At 35.5% G+C, this 18757-nt stretch overlaps 1 protein-coding gene across 1 annotated transcript; it reads left to right on the plus strand.

The window, feature by feature from the left end:
- The first annotated feature begins 3376 nt into the window (after positions 1-3376).
- Positions 3377-14268, plus strand: LOC115421897 (taste receptor type 1 member 2-like). Its single transcript, XM_030137897.1, has 6 exons — positions 3377-3558; positions 5711-6005; positions 7913-8638; positions 9195-9401; positions 9673-9793; positions 13182-14268. Exons 1-6 carry the CDS (start codon positions 3377-3379, stop codon positions 14111-14113), a joined length of 2463 nt encoding a protein of 820 aa, XP_029993757.1. The 3' UTR covers positions 14114-14268.
- Positions 14269-18757: the final 4489 nt, after the last annotated feature.

The raw sequence follows: 18757 nt of genomic DNA on the forward strand, positions 1-18757 counted from the left end.
CAGTAGAAGGAGACTTGTGCACCCCGGGTTTGTTTATTCAGTAAAGGCATTTATTGTGGCTACACAACTTATCTATCTGTGATGCAACGGCTCTTTATACTGCATTTCTGCATAATAAGACGGTTTTTATAACCATAAAATAGTAATTTAGGGGTGGATTGATTCAGACGGAGCACTACTGAAGGCCTAGGTGTCAAATGCACGGTCCGCCACTGGTTGTCATCATTATATTTGTCCAAACAAATGTACCATTAGTTGTACCAGGCATTAAAATGAACAAGAAATTGAAGAAAACAAGGGTGGTCTAATATTTTTTTCCACAACTGTATGTAGTGGAGCTTTCATAACAGTCACACAGAGTCAAAGTTAAAGTCGGAGATCAGGCAGAAATCGAGTTGCACTAAGGGTTTATCATAGTACAAAATAAACACTGGGTTGAAATCTCAAGAAACAACTGCCATTTTTTCCTTGGTAGACCATTTTTATATGAACAAAAATAGGTTGGGGCATTAAAATGAACAAGAAATTGAAGAAAACACGCTTTTCCGTGACTGTATATTTGAAAAAACAATGTCCTTGCTTCGCAGCAGAAGTAGGATCTGTTCCTAACCAGGCTTTTACAGTCTGAGTACCATCCTATTTGTCAGTTGTTGTCCTCTGGCAGGCGCCAGTCAAAAGAAAATCATGCAAATAAGTTGGCGGACTGTTCTTCAGAACAAGGTGGTTGCGGCCTGAGGGAACCTTTATCAAGTTAACGTGACTTGGGTTTAATGTTGTAAAGTCATAAACAAATAGTAACAAATGTTTACTGAACTACACAGGATCATCACACATAGAATCCATCCTTCAAATTCAGACCAATTACAGAGTATTATGATGTTATGGTAAGTACTGGATTATTGAAAGTACATTCAGAACATGTTCTACCTCTAACACATCAGTTTTATCCAGTTCTCTGCAAACCTGTAGCTGTGGTTTCTGTGCCATTAAACTGTCTGTGTGTTTGTGTTGTATCTTCCTCTACAACAGTGGTTTCCAACCTTTTTTTTTTTTTTTAACCTTGACCCCATTTTAACATCACAAATTTCTGGCAACCCCAGACATTCAAAACAGACTTTTTTTTTTGCTAAAATTAATTTGTTTTTTGTCATGTAATAGTTTGCTATACTATGTTGCAAATAAGCGTTAATTTTAGACAATATTTAGTCTATATAATGTATATTATTATGGACGGAGGCAGAAAAGCCAGGTGTAGATTACTGCACAAAGTGAGGATTTTATTTTCCTTGGTCAGGATATATACAGTCAGTCCAGCTTGGATTTACAAGGCTGGCAATTAATACTGAACAATCAATAATTCAAACTATGAATTATGAAAGAGCTGCAGCATCTGAAACTGACCACAATGAACATTTGACAGATAAACAGTACTACAGTGCTTCAGTTTCAGAGTTTGTCATGTCTTTTATGGATTGGGATTGTCTCTGTCAACTCACCATATATTTTTTTATTAGTAAGTTTTTTTCTTTATTTTTATCAATTACTAGAAATTTCATGTGACCCCACAGATGAAAAATACTGCTTGCTCTCTCTCTCCACTATCCCTCTGTATAAAACCAAGCAAGCACCAGTGTGCACGGACAACTTTGAAGCAGATGTATATATCAGCGGTGGGAGTTAAACTCTGGAATTCTCTTTAATGAGCTGGAGGACTGTAAAAACATATTCCAACTGAAAAAAGTGTGTAAAGAAAGAACAGTGAGATTATATGAACAGTTCTAAGTTTTTACATTTTGTTTCATATTTGTTTTGCATCTTGTGACATATTTATTTGCTTTTTGTGATATGGTATCGCAATTGTTTTGCATCATTTCATCAGGTATACATTTACCTATGCTTTGTTTGTTTTTGTAATTCCTGGACATATAGTTTTGCACTTGGTTTTGTATTAATTTTGTATTATCATTGGATGTATTTTATTTGGTTTGTCTGACTTTATAGCTATTTGAGCGTCGCAAACATTTAAGGTTATTATTAGTTAGAAGGGGCCAGGAAATATAAGATTTTCTTCATACTGCTCCTTTTTGAGCATGGCTGTGTAAATGTTTGTTCACCTGATGATTACTGAATGTCTGCAGATGAAATGCACAAACATGAACAAAATAAATGAAGTGAAATTAAGTATAATCATGAAAAATCTGATCAGTTCTGTGCTGACATTCTTATTGACCTGATGAGGACTGAGGTGTTTTTCTTCACAAATCACACCAATACACAAGCGTCTCAGTTATCACATGCACTTTCAGCCACAGTTTGAAACTATTTGAACCCAGGTCACTGGATCTCTCAGTTTCTTACTCAGTCACACCATGTAGTGCACATTTTTTTTTGTTTTTTTTTTCCTTCATTTACCCCCATTTTTCCTTTAATTTGTCACATTCTTTGAGCTGTAAAAAGTCAGACTGATCTGAATTGACTGTCAAAAAATCACAAGGTAAGATTTAACAAATATTTAGCCAACGTAAACATTGAAATAATATATAGATTAAACGTTAGGCAATTACAATAGGAAAAACCACAATAATATGTAGACTTTAATTATCAAACAGTAAGAAATATTTATATTTATATTATTATTATATTATTATATTATTATTTATATTTATATTTATATTTGACCTCATTTGTTTTAACTATTTGATAAATATAAGCTTCTACTGATACTCTGATCAGTATAGGTTTTATTTAAGAAAAGAAAATCGATTTCAATTTGGAATTTCATTTCAGTGTATTACATTCATTTATACACTTTAAAAATATTTTTACACAAAATGTACTTATTTTTACTGTATTTAATGTAAAATATTTGTATTTTTGTGACAGTGGAGAGCAAATTCACAAATACATAAAAGACAAGCAAAACACTTATTATGGAGGAGAATGAAATTGGAAAGCTAATTACAATGTATAAAAATGTTTTTAAAAAAAAATGTTAACCTAAAGCTTTAGTAAATTAAAAACCTGAATAAAGAGGTACTTATCTAAATCTTGTCAAATGTTTGAACTTATTTAATAGTGAAATGTAAGTGTGTATATTAAATTATGTTAAAGTTGGACAGGTATGTGTAGTTAAAAATCTACATGGAACTTTGTTTCCATTCTCTTAACTAGATTTTTTTACCGTGTGTATACGTCACCAAGTATCAGTGCAGCAGCAGTTTTGCATATTCATTTGTAAATGTCCATCCAGCCGCAGATGCATTTGTGACACTTCAGGCTGTAAGGAAGGATGTCTGGGTTCTTGGTCTCATGTGTCTTTTCAAATTTTACAGACAGAAGCTTTTTACTTTAGACTTGGTTGACATAAACAACAAAAATGAAATGTTCACTGGCGCTCCTGTGTCTGCTGGAGTGTCTTTTGCAAACAGTGACTGGATACACCGTCCTGCCCTCTGAGTTCCATCTGAAAGGAGATTATATGGTGGGAGGACTTTTTAATGTTCATCATGATGGTAACCGTGTTTCTTATGGGAGACCAGAAGCTATTGAATGCTCCAGGTGAGTACAGTTAGGTTAACAAAAAAAAAAAAAAAAAAAAAAAAAAAAAAACAGCAAATAATGATGAATTGGTTATATTTTTTAGCATTGATTCTACTGAAACTTGGAGTTAACCTTTAACCCCTGAGACATTATTGTACGTACTGCTGTAAATCTGCATCTGTTTCAGTGTCATAAAAGCTGCTGTAAGTATGTGCTCATGTTCCTTTTCTTCAGTGGTTTTGTTTTACTGTGGGTTTTAGGGTCAAAATAGAGTGGAATAACAGAAAAAGACAAAGAGAGGAATAGAAGTTTGACAGGTTTTTACTAAATAATGCCCTCAGAATGTACGTCAGTAAGAGATGTAGGATGTTGAACATGAAGTGTGAACTGGAACACACTGAACTAGAACAAATACTTGAATTTTAGCCCAGTAGTTTTTGTTTAGGGGCTGTTTTTTTTCTGAATTAGTTCAGCTGCTTTTTGACACCTGGTTGAACTCCAATAAGCAGTTACACGGTCAAAACTTACTAAAACACAGTAAAAAATCAAAAAACAAAAACAAAAAAAAACCCACAAGGAAAATGGTGTAAAAAAAAAAAAAAAAAAAAAAAAAAAAAAAAAAGCCCAAACCATCTATATTTTTATAATGAGTCAGTCTCACTCATTACTCTGTGTTTTACCCCCCATTCCACAGGCAGCAGGGCGTATACTGAGCATGCTCAGATGTCTATAAAAAAACAAGGTTTATCCTCTTAGCATGTTTTCAAATTTGTCCTATTGAACTAATGGTTGCATGTTTAGGAGTATGTAAAATAAATCATACGTTCAGAACGCTCGACACAGACATATCAGGGGTTAAAGGGTTAATAGAAGTACAGTCGCAGAAAAAATTATTAGACCATCAAAAGTCATCAAAACAATGGTTATGTAATCAGGTAGTAACTCCTGTGTGTATCATGTGACTAAAACAGACAGAAAAGAAAACATGGAATGCCTAAAAGCACTGTTTTTGTCAGTACAATGCTATATTATCAAGAAAACCATGGAAAATGGATAGATATCAGCTCTGAAATTCAACTATTATGAGCTATTTTTGTTATCATTATATTTGTCCGATTGAGGTTTAGAATTATATTGAATTATGACACTGACAGATTTTCTGACTTTATTTTTTGATAATGAAAAATATTTTTTTTTAAGTATTTACTTAGTACTTTTTGTATTTAGTACTTGAAACCTCTGTGATCTGCTGTTGGTGTTGGCGAGTTTTTATTGAGCCATGTTTACCCTTATGAGAAGTTATGATAAATATTAATGCCGTTTCATCCCATGTGCTGTGTATGTCCTTTGTTAGAATAACTGAAACTTTTGAGTCTTTAGGCATTGCCAACCTTTAAATCTCATTTGTAAATGCTTTAGATGGCATAGATAGTGCACACTTTAGATGAGCTCACACCATATACTTAATTAATGAGTAGTAAGTGCTTTATAACTACCTGAAATAATGGATTCCTGTATTAAGAACTGTTTATAGGACATCTATTGAAAAAGAAATGTGTGAGTTAGTATAAAATACTAACTCATAAAATACCTACAAACATATTCACTAACCATTAGTACATGTCTGAATACTGTATGTGCAAGCATAAATGCGTGTCATAACTGATTTGTAAGTGATGCAATACTAAATTTTTAAATGCTGAATCCATAATTTATAAAGAATGGAAATACAATCAATAAGCATATTGTAGATGAGCTTATTAATGATGAGCAAAACATTTATAACTGGGCTTATAAACCATATACTACTGAGTATTCATGTCAGAAATATGCTTTATAAATCATAAATTAAGTATTTATTAATGCCTAACTAATGTACTTATTAATGATGAGTAAAACATTTATAACTGTGCTTATAAACCATATACTGATGATTATTCATGTCAGAAATATCCTTTATAAATGATAAATTCAGTATTTATTAATGCTTAACTAATGTTTTATAGTGTGTACTTATTATAAAGTGTTACCGATCTATGGTCTAAAAATAAGTTCTTATGTCTCACTGAAAAGTTACTCTTCAGAAGATTATGTCTTATTTTAAATGTGATGAGATATTTGGACTAGAAATGACAAAAATACACTCTTACTGACCTTTATTTTTTCACAGCCAAGAATTTCTGCTGTCGAGTTATCGGAGGTTTCAGGTGATGAGATTCGCAGTAGAGGAAATCAATAACTCCACCGACCTCCTGCCAAATGTTTCTCTTGGCTACGACATATTTGACCACTGCTCTGACTCGCACAGTTTCCCGGGTATTTTCAGCCTCATCTCAGTCAACAGCTCAGTCCGACCGTACGACAATCTGTCCACAATGTCTGAAGTGATCGCAGTGGTTGGTACTTTCACAAGTCAAGGGTCACGGACCGTGGCGCCGCTATTCATGATGGATCTCATTCCCATGGTAAATTTACTTTTTTTTGTTTGTTTGTTTTTAGAAATATAAAAACCATCTTTTCATTTAAAGGGGTCATATTTAGCTAAACCCACTTTTATTAGTCTTTGGTTCATTTATTTGAGTATTTGGACCCTAATAGTTCATGAAGTTTGAATTTGAACCCTCCAGGTGCTGCAAAGCTGTCTTTATATTCATTTTGGCAAAAATTGAGTGGATTTCTAACACCTGATTTATTTATTTATTTATTTAATTCTCTTTTTATTGAAAGAATTTAGATTTTTCTCACACATTGAAAAATCAGACAAATGCACAAACTATACACATCCAGAGAGTGGGCGTAAAAAAACAAACAAACAAAAAAACATTTACAGTTGCTCACATCATCGTCTTGGCATACAGGATCTCAAAGAAAAGAATCAATGTAAAGGTAAATAAAAACACGAAAACATATTTCCTTCGGAGGATTTTGGGTTCATATTCATGCAGTCATCTCAGCAAACTATGATCTCAAAGGCTTCACATATTTCACCCATCCCTCCCCGTGTTGCACAAAAAAATCCATCTTCAAATTTACAGGAAAGGTTATTCTTTCCAACCTGTTCAACCTATTTTACAGCCTGTTTTAATTCCTGCTTAATTTGATGGACCTGTAGGGTTTCATTAATGAAGAATTCAGACCCAAGAATAGCATGTACAGTTTATGTAGACCACAGGGAAATGTTTTGAAATGCATAATTTCATTTTAAAAAAGCAAAATATCACACATTTAAGGGACCTTGAACTACTCTGCTCTACAAGTAAAATGATCCAGAATAAACGGAGTTAAACTTTGCCAATTTTGAGTCAGTAATAGTGCTAGTTTGTTGCAATTTCTAAGATACAGTCCTGGGTCAAAATACGAAAATCTGAGACTTAATGAGAGAATGTGTTTTTTTAAAGGAATATTTGTCTTAGAGCTACAGATCTACCTCAAAACAGTGTCTGTACATTACAATACATTCACTTTTCAGGTTCTTTTGTTGTGTAAAATTTATGGCCACAGGTGTGAGACATCTCTGGTCTCTTTGATGTTCTTCCCCAAACCGAAATCTGGAAGTTGAATTTATGTCTCTGTACTCCCATCTACAATCACGGAAAAAAATATTAGACCATCAAAAGTCATCAAAACAATGGTTATGTAATCAAGTAGTAACTCCTGTATGTATCATGTGACTAGAACAGACAGAAAAGAAAACAAGGAATGCCTAAAAGCACTGTTTTTGGCAGTACAATACCATAGATATTGATGTAAGAATGCAGATTGGAAAATTTATTAATAATTTTATTTATGACTCAAATAATACAGCCATATTTTTAAAATGAAAAAGCATTTCTTCAAATGCATTTTAATTTACATTATGGTAGCTAATCGCTTCGATAGAATAGATATATAACAAGAAAAGCCCTCTGAGAGCACAGACCTCCGCCAAGACCCCTCCCCGATCACCACCAAAATTTAATAATTTCTTCCTTGTGCCAGTATCAACATTTCCTGAAAATTTCATGAACATCTGTTCATAACTTTTTGAGCTATCTTGCTAACAAACAAACAAACAAACAAACACGCAAACGCACAACGCAAAGTGATCACAATACCTCCAAGTGGAGGTAAATATAAAAGAGAAAAAGGAAGAGGGAGATATATATTATTAATAATATTTTATGGAGAGGGGGTGGGATTAAATAAATTGCATTTCTTCCCACCGCTTTTTTCGAGCATGTAAATGTGCTGTTCTTCTGTCTAAGATTGTTATGATTGTTGATATTTGTAGTATTATTTATGTTTTGTTTGTTCACATGTATGTTAAATTTCATTTCATGTTCAGAATAAATCACGAAATCTAATCTAAAAATCTAATCATCTCTATTTACAGGTCAGTTATGGAGCATCTAGTTCTATTTTTTCAAGAAAACAGAATTTCCCTTCTTTTCTACGAACGATGCACCCCAATAAAGACGTCATAGAGAGTATATATAAGATGTTAGTGCACTTTAACTGGCGATGGGTTGCTTTCCTTAACATTAATGATGATTATGGCAACGACGGCCGGGATGTGTTCATGGAGATGATTGAAGATACAGACATCTGCCTGGCATATACCAGAGGGCTGGATGAAAAAACGAATTACACCCCCATCTTCAAACAGTTAGAGACGCAGCAGATAAATATCATTATTGTTTATGCTCCTGAATGGACGGCTGAGGCGCTCATCATGTCAGCAATAGAACAGAATGTCACAAACAAGGTGTGGATAGCAGTGGACGCCTGGGCCTTAAACAAGAGGCTTCCCAAGCTGAAAGGAATCAAAAATATAGGAACTGTACTCGGGGTTTCTGAACCAAAAATAACCATACCTGGTTTTAAGGACTTTATCTATTCATCAAAAGGCCAAAGTGACAACAACAATGAGGAACAACAGAAGCTTTGTAATCAGGTTTGCAACTGCAGCGGCCTCAGACCAGAAAACATCACCAATGCGGAGTCATCTTTCTCTTTTGCGGTTTATTCGGCCATTTATGCCATCGCTCACGCCCTGCACAACACGCTGCAGTGTGGAAGTGGCGAATGTAATCGAAATATTACACCGTACCCACATGTGGTGAGTATGCAGCTGATTTAAGACTTTGTGAAACTGGAGTCTGAATCCAAAGCAAATGTAAACCAGGGGTCTCAAACATGCGGCCCAGACATAAGACATAATCACCTAAAGAGTAACTTTTCAGTGAAAAATAAGAACTTATTTTTAGACAATAGATCTTGAAAGTCTTATTTCAAGAAATCTTACCAGGATAATTTTCACTTGTTCCATTGGAAGATTTTTTTTTGCTGAATTCAAGATTTTTTTTCTTGCTTAACTCCAGCAAAAAAAAAAATCTGCCAATGGAACGAGTGAAAATTATCTTATTCAGACCCAAGCTTAGTGTTTACAATTTATGTAGACCACAGGGAAATGTTTTAACATGCAGAATTCCATTTAAAAAAGCTAAATATCACTCCCTTAGGGTTTTGTGACTCAATGCGTTTTGTTATTGTATGTGTCCGAGTGTGAATAGCACTGTTGTCCAATATAAATTTCCTGTATGGGACAATAAAGTTGATCCTGATCCTGTGAACAAGTAAATGATGCTAATCTGAATATTGTGTGTCTGCATCAGATCCTGAAAGAACTGAAGGAGTCCAAATTCACCCTTTTAAACCACAGTATTCAGTTTGATGACAACGGAGACCCCCTATCCGGATATTTTTCAATTGTTTTCTGGAACCAAAGTGGTGATGCAGAGGAAGTTGGCTTTTATAAATTTGATCCACTGTTCGACTTCTTCGTCAACGACAGCAAAATCCAGTGGTATGAAAATAAACCTGTAAGTATTTTTTTTTGCTTATTTAAAAGAATGTGGCAGTAAATCAAGACTTTTACTTTTACTTGTTTTCCCAAGTCTAATACTGAGTATTTTAAGTCATCTTTGCGTTTAGGAAAGTTGAAAGGCAAGAAATAAAGAGGTGCTGGTTCGTTATAGTATTTTCAGATTTATTTCACAAAAACCTACGAATAAAGTTTCTATTTATGCCTCAACTCTCCACTGTTTTATCTTTCTTGAATTTGATTTTCGAATGGATGGTTTTCCTTCACAGGCGCCATCTTCACTGTGTTCTATACCGTGTGATGAAGGATACAAAAAAAAAACAGATGGGCCCCATAAATGCTGTTTCAAATGTGAAATCTGTCCAGAGGGAACGTATGTCAACACCACAGGTAAATTAGAAAACCAGTAAAACCAGCTCAACCAGACTATTTTCATATTCCTGTTTGGTAGTGGCTGAATATTCTATGTGTGATATTTAGTCACAGAAGTTGCAGATTCCACCCAAACAAAGACTTAGTTACTTCCCAGATGACAATACACCCCATATGTTTATGCATTTGGCAGATGCTTTTTTCCAAAGTGACTTACAGGGGAAAACTAATCAAACTGTATAATGCAACAGTAATAACTCTGGTTTACAAGTAAAATGCCTCCAGAATAAGGAGGAGTTAAACTTTAACAGGTTTCAATCACTAATACAGAAAAAATTAAGTCAAAAATGCTGGTTGGCTGTAGTTTCCAAAATACAGTCATGGGTCAAAATATGAAATTGTGAGAATTAATGAGAAAAAGGAATGTTTGTCTCATAGCTACAGTTCTACTTCAAAACACTGTCTATAAAACACTCACTCTTCAAGTTCTTTCCAGTGGAATATTTATAAATCTATTGTATAAATGTACATATATATATATATATATATATATATATATATATATATATATATATATATACTGTGTATGTAATAAGATATTATTATCTACACTGAAAAAACATCAGTTTACCAGCCCTTTTTTAATTTTTCCCCCAATTCATCTGTTTAAACCTTGTGTGGTGTTCAGATTTTTGTTATTCAGTCAGTGTTTGTGGGTGTGGTGGTCCTGCTGCATTTGTGGGTTTTTAATTCAACATAATCAAACAATTTTATGTTAAAATACTCAACAGATGTTTACTTCATCCCAATTACAAGCAACATTAAAAGCATATGTGTTTAATATTTGCCTTTTGCCTTTGCTAGATCGCATTTATGAATTAAAGTGGTGCTACTCGTTTTTAGTTTGTTTTTTTTAATAAAATGTAATATAATCAAGATATGAGAGGAAAAAAGTCATTTAAAAATAATTACTCATCATTTTTCATTTACTAAAACATTTAAACAGGTCCCACAGACCCAAACACCATACAAAGGTTAAAGAATGTAAGATTTAGCACATTTAATCTCTAAGGTTATCTAAAAAATTTAATAGTAAAATGGTGTCAAAAACCATTTTCCTTCATGGTAACTAATTACTTTTTCATATTTTAAGTAAATTTTGCTAATAACAAACAACATTTTTCCAAAAGTAAGAAAATATTACCAATTCTTGGTCCCTAAGACAGAAAAGATTTCGTCATAAGTGCTAGTTAGCTGTTCTATGAGGCTTCGTAGTGAATGTGGAAACACTTTCATCTTCTACAACATTGATTCACCAGTAAAATCCATGGAGTTGGATCAATGACAGTGGATGGAGACACTGGGTTTATGTTCTGTTAATGATAGATTATACAGAAAAAGTCCCTTTCTGTCAAGTTTTCTCTTTTTTGGAATAACCCTGAAATGTAATCTCTGAGAAAAATACCTGATTTTCAATGACAAAAAAAAATCCAAAATACAGAGGACAATATTATGATAAATGGTAATAATTCACTTAAAAGCTACATATAGATAAAAATTAACTTGGAAAGGGACACAAAAGTAGCACTGGGTCTTTATGGGTTAAGGAACCACATACACCTTGTTTTGTGCAAAAAGGATTCAAAATTTTATCTAAAGCTATAAATGGTTACTAGGGGTGTGCCTAAAAATCGATTCATATACAAATCGCGATTCTCATTTACTATGATTCAGAATCGATTTAAAATGTCCCAAAATCCATTTAAAAAAATAAAACAAATCCACTGCCAGTCAGTCTCCATTTTGTACGCAGGACGTCCTGACGTCATCACGCAGCCGGTTCTGGAACTGGTTTGGTAAGCACCAAAACAAAAAGGAAACTAATGGAAGATGTACAGTTAGCGGTTAGCGATTAGCACAATTAGCAGTTAGGGTTAGCAATCAGCGCCATTAGCAATTAGCGGCCAGCGCACTGACACGCCATCAAATGGCGTTAAGTAAGATGAAAATGCTTACGTATAGCACGTTACATGCAATAAACTGGCGTCACATACAACAGGATTTCATGAGATCAGTCTGTCAGCTGCATCACCCAGAGTTTGAGGACATGGTGCAGAGTCAGACACCAGCGGAAAAGCAACGCACACTGCTGTGCCTCACCAAACTCCCTGCCAAGCATGGATAAATGTTTAAAACTTAATACATATGAAATATACATTTTAATGTCTGCATTTGTCATTCTGTTTGCAAATCAGACTGGAGTAGATCATGAAGATCCTTTGCACACCTATTGAGGTTTCGCACAAACGTCACATGATCACATGGTTTTCTGTGTATGATGTCATATTGGTAGGCAAGCTTTCCTTGGATCGTACGTGTTAAATGATGGACCTACTAAACTCCTGTGTGCCGTTTATTACTTAGCTTTCACCAAATATAAGTTAGGCAGAAAGACCACTTGGTTCCATTGGTGGCAGCGGTGGTTCTGTTCTGCCAACCGCTGTTTGTAGTTATTACCGTGGTTAGTGTAGCTTCTCAGTATAGTTAGCCTGCGTGCCTGTTACGCTTAGCGGCGTGGAAAAAAAAGAATTGTCATCATGTGGTACGGTAATGAAGACCCCTTTAAACCAACCAGGAGGGCTTCCCCTGGCCTATCACCCTATAGAGAGAGAGTGATTGTGGATCTACCTGCTCCCTATGCCTATGCTGGAAGTGGCAGTCGGAGCTACAGCGGGAGACACCGCTGAGTTCAGTGGGGAGCTGGTGGGAATACTCCCCACCCGTCTTTGCAAGTCTGCTTTTCTACTATGGGACAGCCTTCCCCATGTGGTCAAGTCAAATTATGCGGCCATGAAAGAGAAGATGGGATCGGCTTTTGGACAGAGACAGTTAATGGACCATTTTAGAGCTAACATATCGGCTCGTTCACGAGTTCCGGGGGAGAGCCTGGAGGTGTACGTGGCTGATGTGAGCCAGCTGGTAGCTGGCACTTGTGTTTTTGTCTCTGAGTTGCCCGTGCATCACTGTTGTTAGTAAACATTGAAACTCATCTATGGTGCCTTTATCACAAGCAGACATATTTGCAAATAACAAAACACGCAAACACGAGTCCAAAGGAAAACACGATATAAAGCAACAGTTCTGATTTTCTGGATCCAGATAGCGTGCCTACCAATATGGCGGTGTAAACAACAATCACAAGACCAGTGACGTCAGCTGCAAGTCCTCAAGAGATTGAAGCAGAAATCATTATGAATCAAATCGTTTTGAATCGAAAATCGTTTTGTAGCCCCAAAAATTGTAATCAAATCGAATTGTGAGATAGTAAAAGATTCCCATCCCTAATCGTTACTGTTTTTCACCACCTTTCTATGTGTGTGTGTGTGTGTGTGTGTGCGAATTACAGTGGATCCATACCTTTGCATCAAATGTAACGATAAGACAGAATGGTCTTCAGAAGGAAGCACAAAATGTAATCGTCAAGTTGAGGAGTACGTCCATTTCACAGAAACAGCAGCTATATTCGTCATGATTGGGACCTGGGCCTTCGTTGGATTCACAGTAGCTGTGTCTGTGCTCTTTGCCATCAACTACAACACACCAGTTGTCAAATCAGCTGGAGGACCGATGTGTTTCCTCATTTTAACTTGCCTCATTCTGTGTAGCATTAGTGTGTTCTTCTATTTTGGTGAGCCAACTGATTCTTTTTGTGTCTTGAGGTATGTGCCGTTTCTTCTGTTTTACACCGTCTGCGTGGCTTGTTTTGTTGTGCGATCTTTTCAGATTGTTTTCATCTTCAAAATAGCCGCCAAATACCCTGGAATCCACAGTTTGTGGATCAAATATAATGGACAATGGTTGTTCATTACTGCGGTATTTCTTATTCAGTTACTTCTAATTGTTTTTGTGTATTCTTTTGCACCTCCAAAGGCTTACAGTATAACATCCTGGTACTCTGATAAACTCGTGCTTGACTGTGATGTGAGTCTAAAGATGTCCTCTTTTTCTCTTCTGTTTCTTTCATTGTTGTGCTTACTTTGCTTTATTTTCTCCTACATGGGCAAAGACCTTCCTAAAAACTACAATGAGGCCAAATCGATAACCTTCTGTCTGCTCCTGCTGATTCTCACCTGGGTCGTTTTTGCCACCATCTTCTTTGTTTACAGCGGAAAACACATCCAGACTCTGAATGCTCTGGCAGTGCTCTGCAGCCTCTACTCCTTTCTGGTCTGGTATTTCATGCCAAAAGTCTATATTATCATTTACCAACCTCAGAAAAATACACAGCAGTACTTTCAAGACCTCATTCTGAGTTATACCAAAGCAATTAGCTATTAACGAAAAAGATCATTAGGCTTTTTTAGAGTTAAAACTCTAAGGGCCCCTTTACATTGCACGGAGATTATTGGGTGACCATTGAGCGATAAAAAAGTGGCCCGATCTCTCAACAATCTCCTAAGCCTCGAAAAAGCCATCCTTGTGTGCCTGTTGTGCCTTTGGCCCCTACTTCAAATTGTCTGGTCAGTCTGATCAGGTAGTAATAGTGGTGGTGGTGGTGGTGGTGGTGGGGTCATCAAGATAGTCATACCCATTCCCTCATTGATCTCTCGACCATTTCTACCTTCACTATGACGACCAGGTACTCTAAAGTCAGTAGTATCCTGTAATGGAAACGGTCTCCAGGAATAGTATCTGGTACCAGAGTGGAGTCGAGGCAGTTCCATGTAGTGGAAACATGGCATGAGTGGCCAAAGCAAATGAAGTATAACAATAATCACCTCATCTATAACTACTATATTACTTATATACTATAACTATATATGTGTGTGTAATGAAATGCCATGTATGTGCAAGTATTCAGAAAAGCTGAGTGCATTATTGTAGATGTAAAATATAAATACATTTACAGATGCAGTAAAATATCAACTCTGTAGAGAACTGTGACACATTTATGGAAATCACTGTATGCTTATGAAGTGATTTTTTAATCAATAAACTCCATTTAGGTTCCTTCAATTGGGTTATTTGCTGTTTTTTTTTTCTTCCGCTAATTCACATGTTAAACAATAGTAAAAAGTTTTCAATAAAGATGTACAATCAGTGTATCTGTGTGTTGTTCAGCACAAAAATATAGCAGATAGGCAGGTGGCAGTATCTCAAATAAATAAGAGCACTGCGCATCATATCACTCCTTGAAGCAGATGGGCAGCATGTGCATTCACTTGCCACTTTAATGGTGTGAGGTGTACCTCACACCATCACACAGGGATGGGAGGATTAATCAATACGTATCGATATGCTGACATGTACGTGCACGATCTGAGTGCACCGGTGGAGAAACTGCAAGTGAATGAAAAGTTTGGAATGATATCACAAAGCATCTTTTATTGAATGTTTGTATCAATAAAAATCGATCCATTCAATTGAATATATTTTTACTTGCATTTAAAAGTCTTTCTCTTTATTCGAATAAAGTTTTTTTTTCTTTCAGACCCATGTTAACGTGCGCCACAGATTCACGGATGTGTACACTGCACACGACAGTCTGAGTTCCGCCCATGCACTGGGCACGAGTGCTGCGGATGAATACTGTAATGTCTGTATGTAAATGTGACAGACATAGAAGGAGGTGACCACATGTAGTTTATGAACGGGTACTTTAACTAGATCAGCTGTACTGAATACTGCAGTACATACCACAGATACTTCCTTAAACAGTCACATACATATCTAACAGCGCATCCCCGAATACCTTGCACAGGTGTCTCTTAAAGTGACAAAACCTTTTCCTGTTTTACCTACATTACAAATACAATACATTACAAATGGATTCAGTGAGGGAGCAAGAAGTTGAGTGTTAGAAACATGCAGAGAAACGACTTTGGAAAAAAAGTCCTAACTTTTTCACCTGACTGAATGAGAGGCACGTGTTCTGAAACTGAACTAAAGACACTTTGGGAAAAGTCATGGTCTTATTTGATAAATAAATAATCAGCTCATTCAATTGTGCTGCATATATTTTTTTTTTTACCAGAATGAATGTGTTGAATCAGAATGTCTTTAATCGCTCTGTATCATGATTTGGTTGTGAATTGTATTGCATCGCCTTGTGACATGCCACACCTGTATCTTTAATATATTGGATCGGAGATGCTGTATCGAGATGCATATCGTATTGGCCTTACAACTAAGATTCCAAACCCTATGAATACATTTGAGACACTGTCCTCTGGATTTATATCATCAACATTTTGATCCTCATTATTGTTTGTGCTTGGCAGCACATAAGGATGATTTACGTCACATAACCAGCATTTGACATGATCAGAAAATCCACAGAAAGTAGTCATTTTATTTGCAAAATATTTATTTTGTCTTTTAAGTTCATCTGGGGGTGACGACAATTTTGTGAAATCATTGTGCAGAACATTTGCGCTTTGATAACATTGAATGAATGTGGCGAGAAGGGATTTCACACAATTGGTTTTGTCATTTGATTGCATTAAAATGCTCAAATCCTCCAATAGTCATTTTGCTTGTTTGCATTTTGCACTCCTTTTTTCTTGGCATGTTTTTATGTGAAAGCTCAGGCCTTTGGGTGTGAATTTAAGACTTTGTTTGGTGGAAACTGGGACTGATTAAGATGTTGAAACTCCAGACATTTTTGCGTTTGTTTGTTTGTTTATTTTAAACACTGTAAACAGCTCATTGATGTTTTTAATACAAGGTCCACAGACAAAAAGGGAAGCACTGTGCAGCAGAAACAATCGTAATCCAACACCCATTTGATTTTTACTCACTTTGCTGCGTGGTAAATCCACTAGTAAACGTACTACTCATTAATCCAGCCTTTTATTAATCTCCGCTTCATTTGCAACACGGATTGCTATCAACAAACTCCAGTCGTTTGGCCGTTTTCCTTTACAGCATTAGCATTTGTGTTACATATCACTGTCATCGAAGAGGAAGGTAAGTGTCTGTGTGTAGTGGGCAAGGCAACTCTTCTACTGGCAGCATCCAAAGAACAAAGGCGATGAATCAAACAATCTTTATGCTGCAATCTGTGCATGCATCATCAATGATCCACATGTAATGTCTTCACTTGAGTCCGCCTTTAGGTCCAAGGACAGGTTTTTTACTGTTGTAGTGGCTAATTGTCATCAAAATTAAATCAATTTAAAGGTGACTGAAATTAAGACTCTAACATAACTCAAATAACCACTAGATGCACCATGGGTTTGTGGTTTACGCAGTCAAAAATACAATATCTATACCATAGATATATTTCAAGTCGTTTATTTTTAGGATTTTGCAGGCAAACAACAACCAAAGCCTTTTGTGCTGTCTCTCCTGCTCATCCTGTCTGTCTGTCTGTGAATGACTGGTTATCTGGTTGTCTGGTAAAAAACCATAGGCCTACCCAGGTGCATGCTGGTCGAACTTGGTGCTGCCTATTTATACCCAGGTACCCACAGTCTAAACCAATAAGAAAACACAAAACAAAAGGTGCTAAATACGAAAGAATGAAAGCAATAACCATGAAAATAAAAAATATATATATTCGAAATATTAAACAAACAAAAAACAAACAAATCAAAATAAACAATTAGCAAAAAAAAAAAAAAACTAAATTAGTAAACAAAAAAGTTAACTTTAAACAAAAAACTAAACAGACAAATAGCTCCTACAATTAGCAAATGTCTGAAAAATGGGTGATTGGAGGAGGAACTATTCAGAACCTGGTTAAAGCCTGTCGACGGTAAACTGTTATAAAACTATATATAAAACTGTATCTGCAGTTGGATATGGGCATTAAATTTGTTTAAAGTGGCATTAAAAGGGCATTAAAAACATTTAAATTAGATTTGCTGATACTGGCAGAAACTCTGCAACTGTATATTATTTATCCATTTCATTATATACAGATAAATTAAAGGCAAACATAAAGTGTCGATCCAACACATGCTATCACAACAGAACTTCAGGTGGGTCATGACAAAAGTGTGTCAGCAACTCTGAATAAATAGTGTGTAGTTAAAAATATTAAAAATAAATAAATAAATATTTAACATGTGAAAGATGCAGAATAAGGTGGTTGTTTCATTAGTGATACCAGCAGGTGAAAAGTGATGGGATTCATTTTCACTGTGTTAATTCTGTTTATCAATGCAGTCATACAAAGTAAAAGCAACACCAAACTAAACATAACATGCCCGCACTTAAAAACTCTTTCCCTTCAGTGCACGCCAACGTTTTTGCACATACAGACGGACATACAGATAATGAACCAATGACAATACCCTGGAGGGCTGCGGGTAAAAACCACATAATGACACTGTAAATGTTTCTAGCATACAGTCACAGAAAAAATTATTAGACCATCAAAAGTCATCAAAAACAAACCTGGTAAAGCCATTGTAATATTTTACTTTTTTTTGTTTGTTTTGCTGACATTAAATTAAGGGGGCAGGTGTATACAGTTGCGGAAAAAATTATTAGACAATCAAAACTCATCAAAAACAATGATTATGCAATCAAGTACTAACTCCTGTGTGTATCATGTGACTAAAACAGACAGAAAAGAAAACATGGAATGCCTAAAAGCACTGTTTTTGTCAGTACAATGCCATAGATAGTGATGTAAGAACTGAAGCGATTTTGATTATGATCAAGAAAACCATGGAAAATGGGTATATATAAGCTCTGAAATTAAACTGTTATGAGCTATTTTTGTTGTTATCATTATATTTGTCCAAACAAATGTACCTTTACTTGTACCAGGCATTAAAATGAACAAGAAATTGAAGAAAACAAAGGTGGTCTAATAATTTTTTTCACAACTGTATGTAGTGTAGCTTTGTCGAGTAACAGTCACACAGAGTCAAAGTTAAAGTCGGAGATCGGGCAGAATTCGAGTTGCACTAAGTTTATCATAGTACAAAATAAACACTGAGTTAAAACCTTAAGAGACAGCTGCCGTTT

Source organism: Sphaeramia orbicularis, chromosome 7 (genome assembly GCF_902148855.1).
Source record: "Sphaeramia orbicularis chromosome 7, fSphaOr1.1, whole genome shotgun sequence".
NCBI classification, from domain to species: Eukaryota; Metazoa; Chordata; class Actinopteri; order Kurtiformes; family Apogonidae; genus Sphaeramia; species Sphaeramia orbicularis.

What these genes read in the sequence shown, in the direction of transcription:
- LOC115421897 (XM_030137897.1), top strand. Translation starts at nt 3,377, where the DNA reads ATGAAATGTTCACTGGCGCTCCTGTGTCTGCTGGAGTGTCTTTTGCAA. An exon ending in TGATGGATCTCATTCCCATG is followed by an intron (nt 6,006 to 7,912) that starts GTAAATTTACTT and finishes CTCTATTTACAG; the next exon opens with GTCAGTTATGGAGCATCTAG. An exon ending in TTACACCGTACCCACATGTG is followed by an intron (nt 8,639 to 9,194) that starts GTGAGTATGCAG and finishes TGTCTGCATCAG; the next exon opens with ATCCTGAAAGAACTGAAGGA.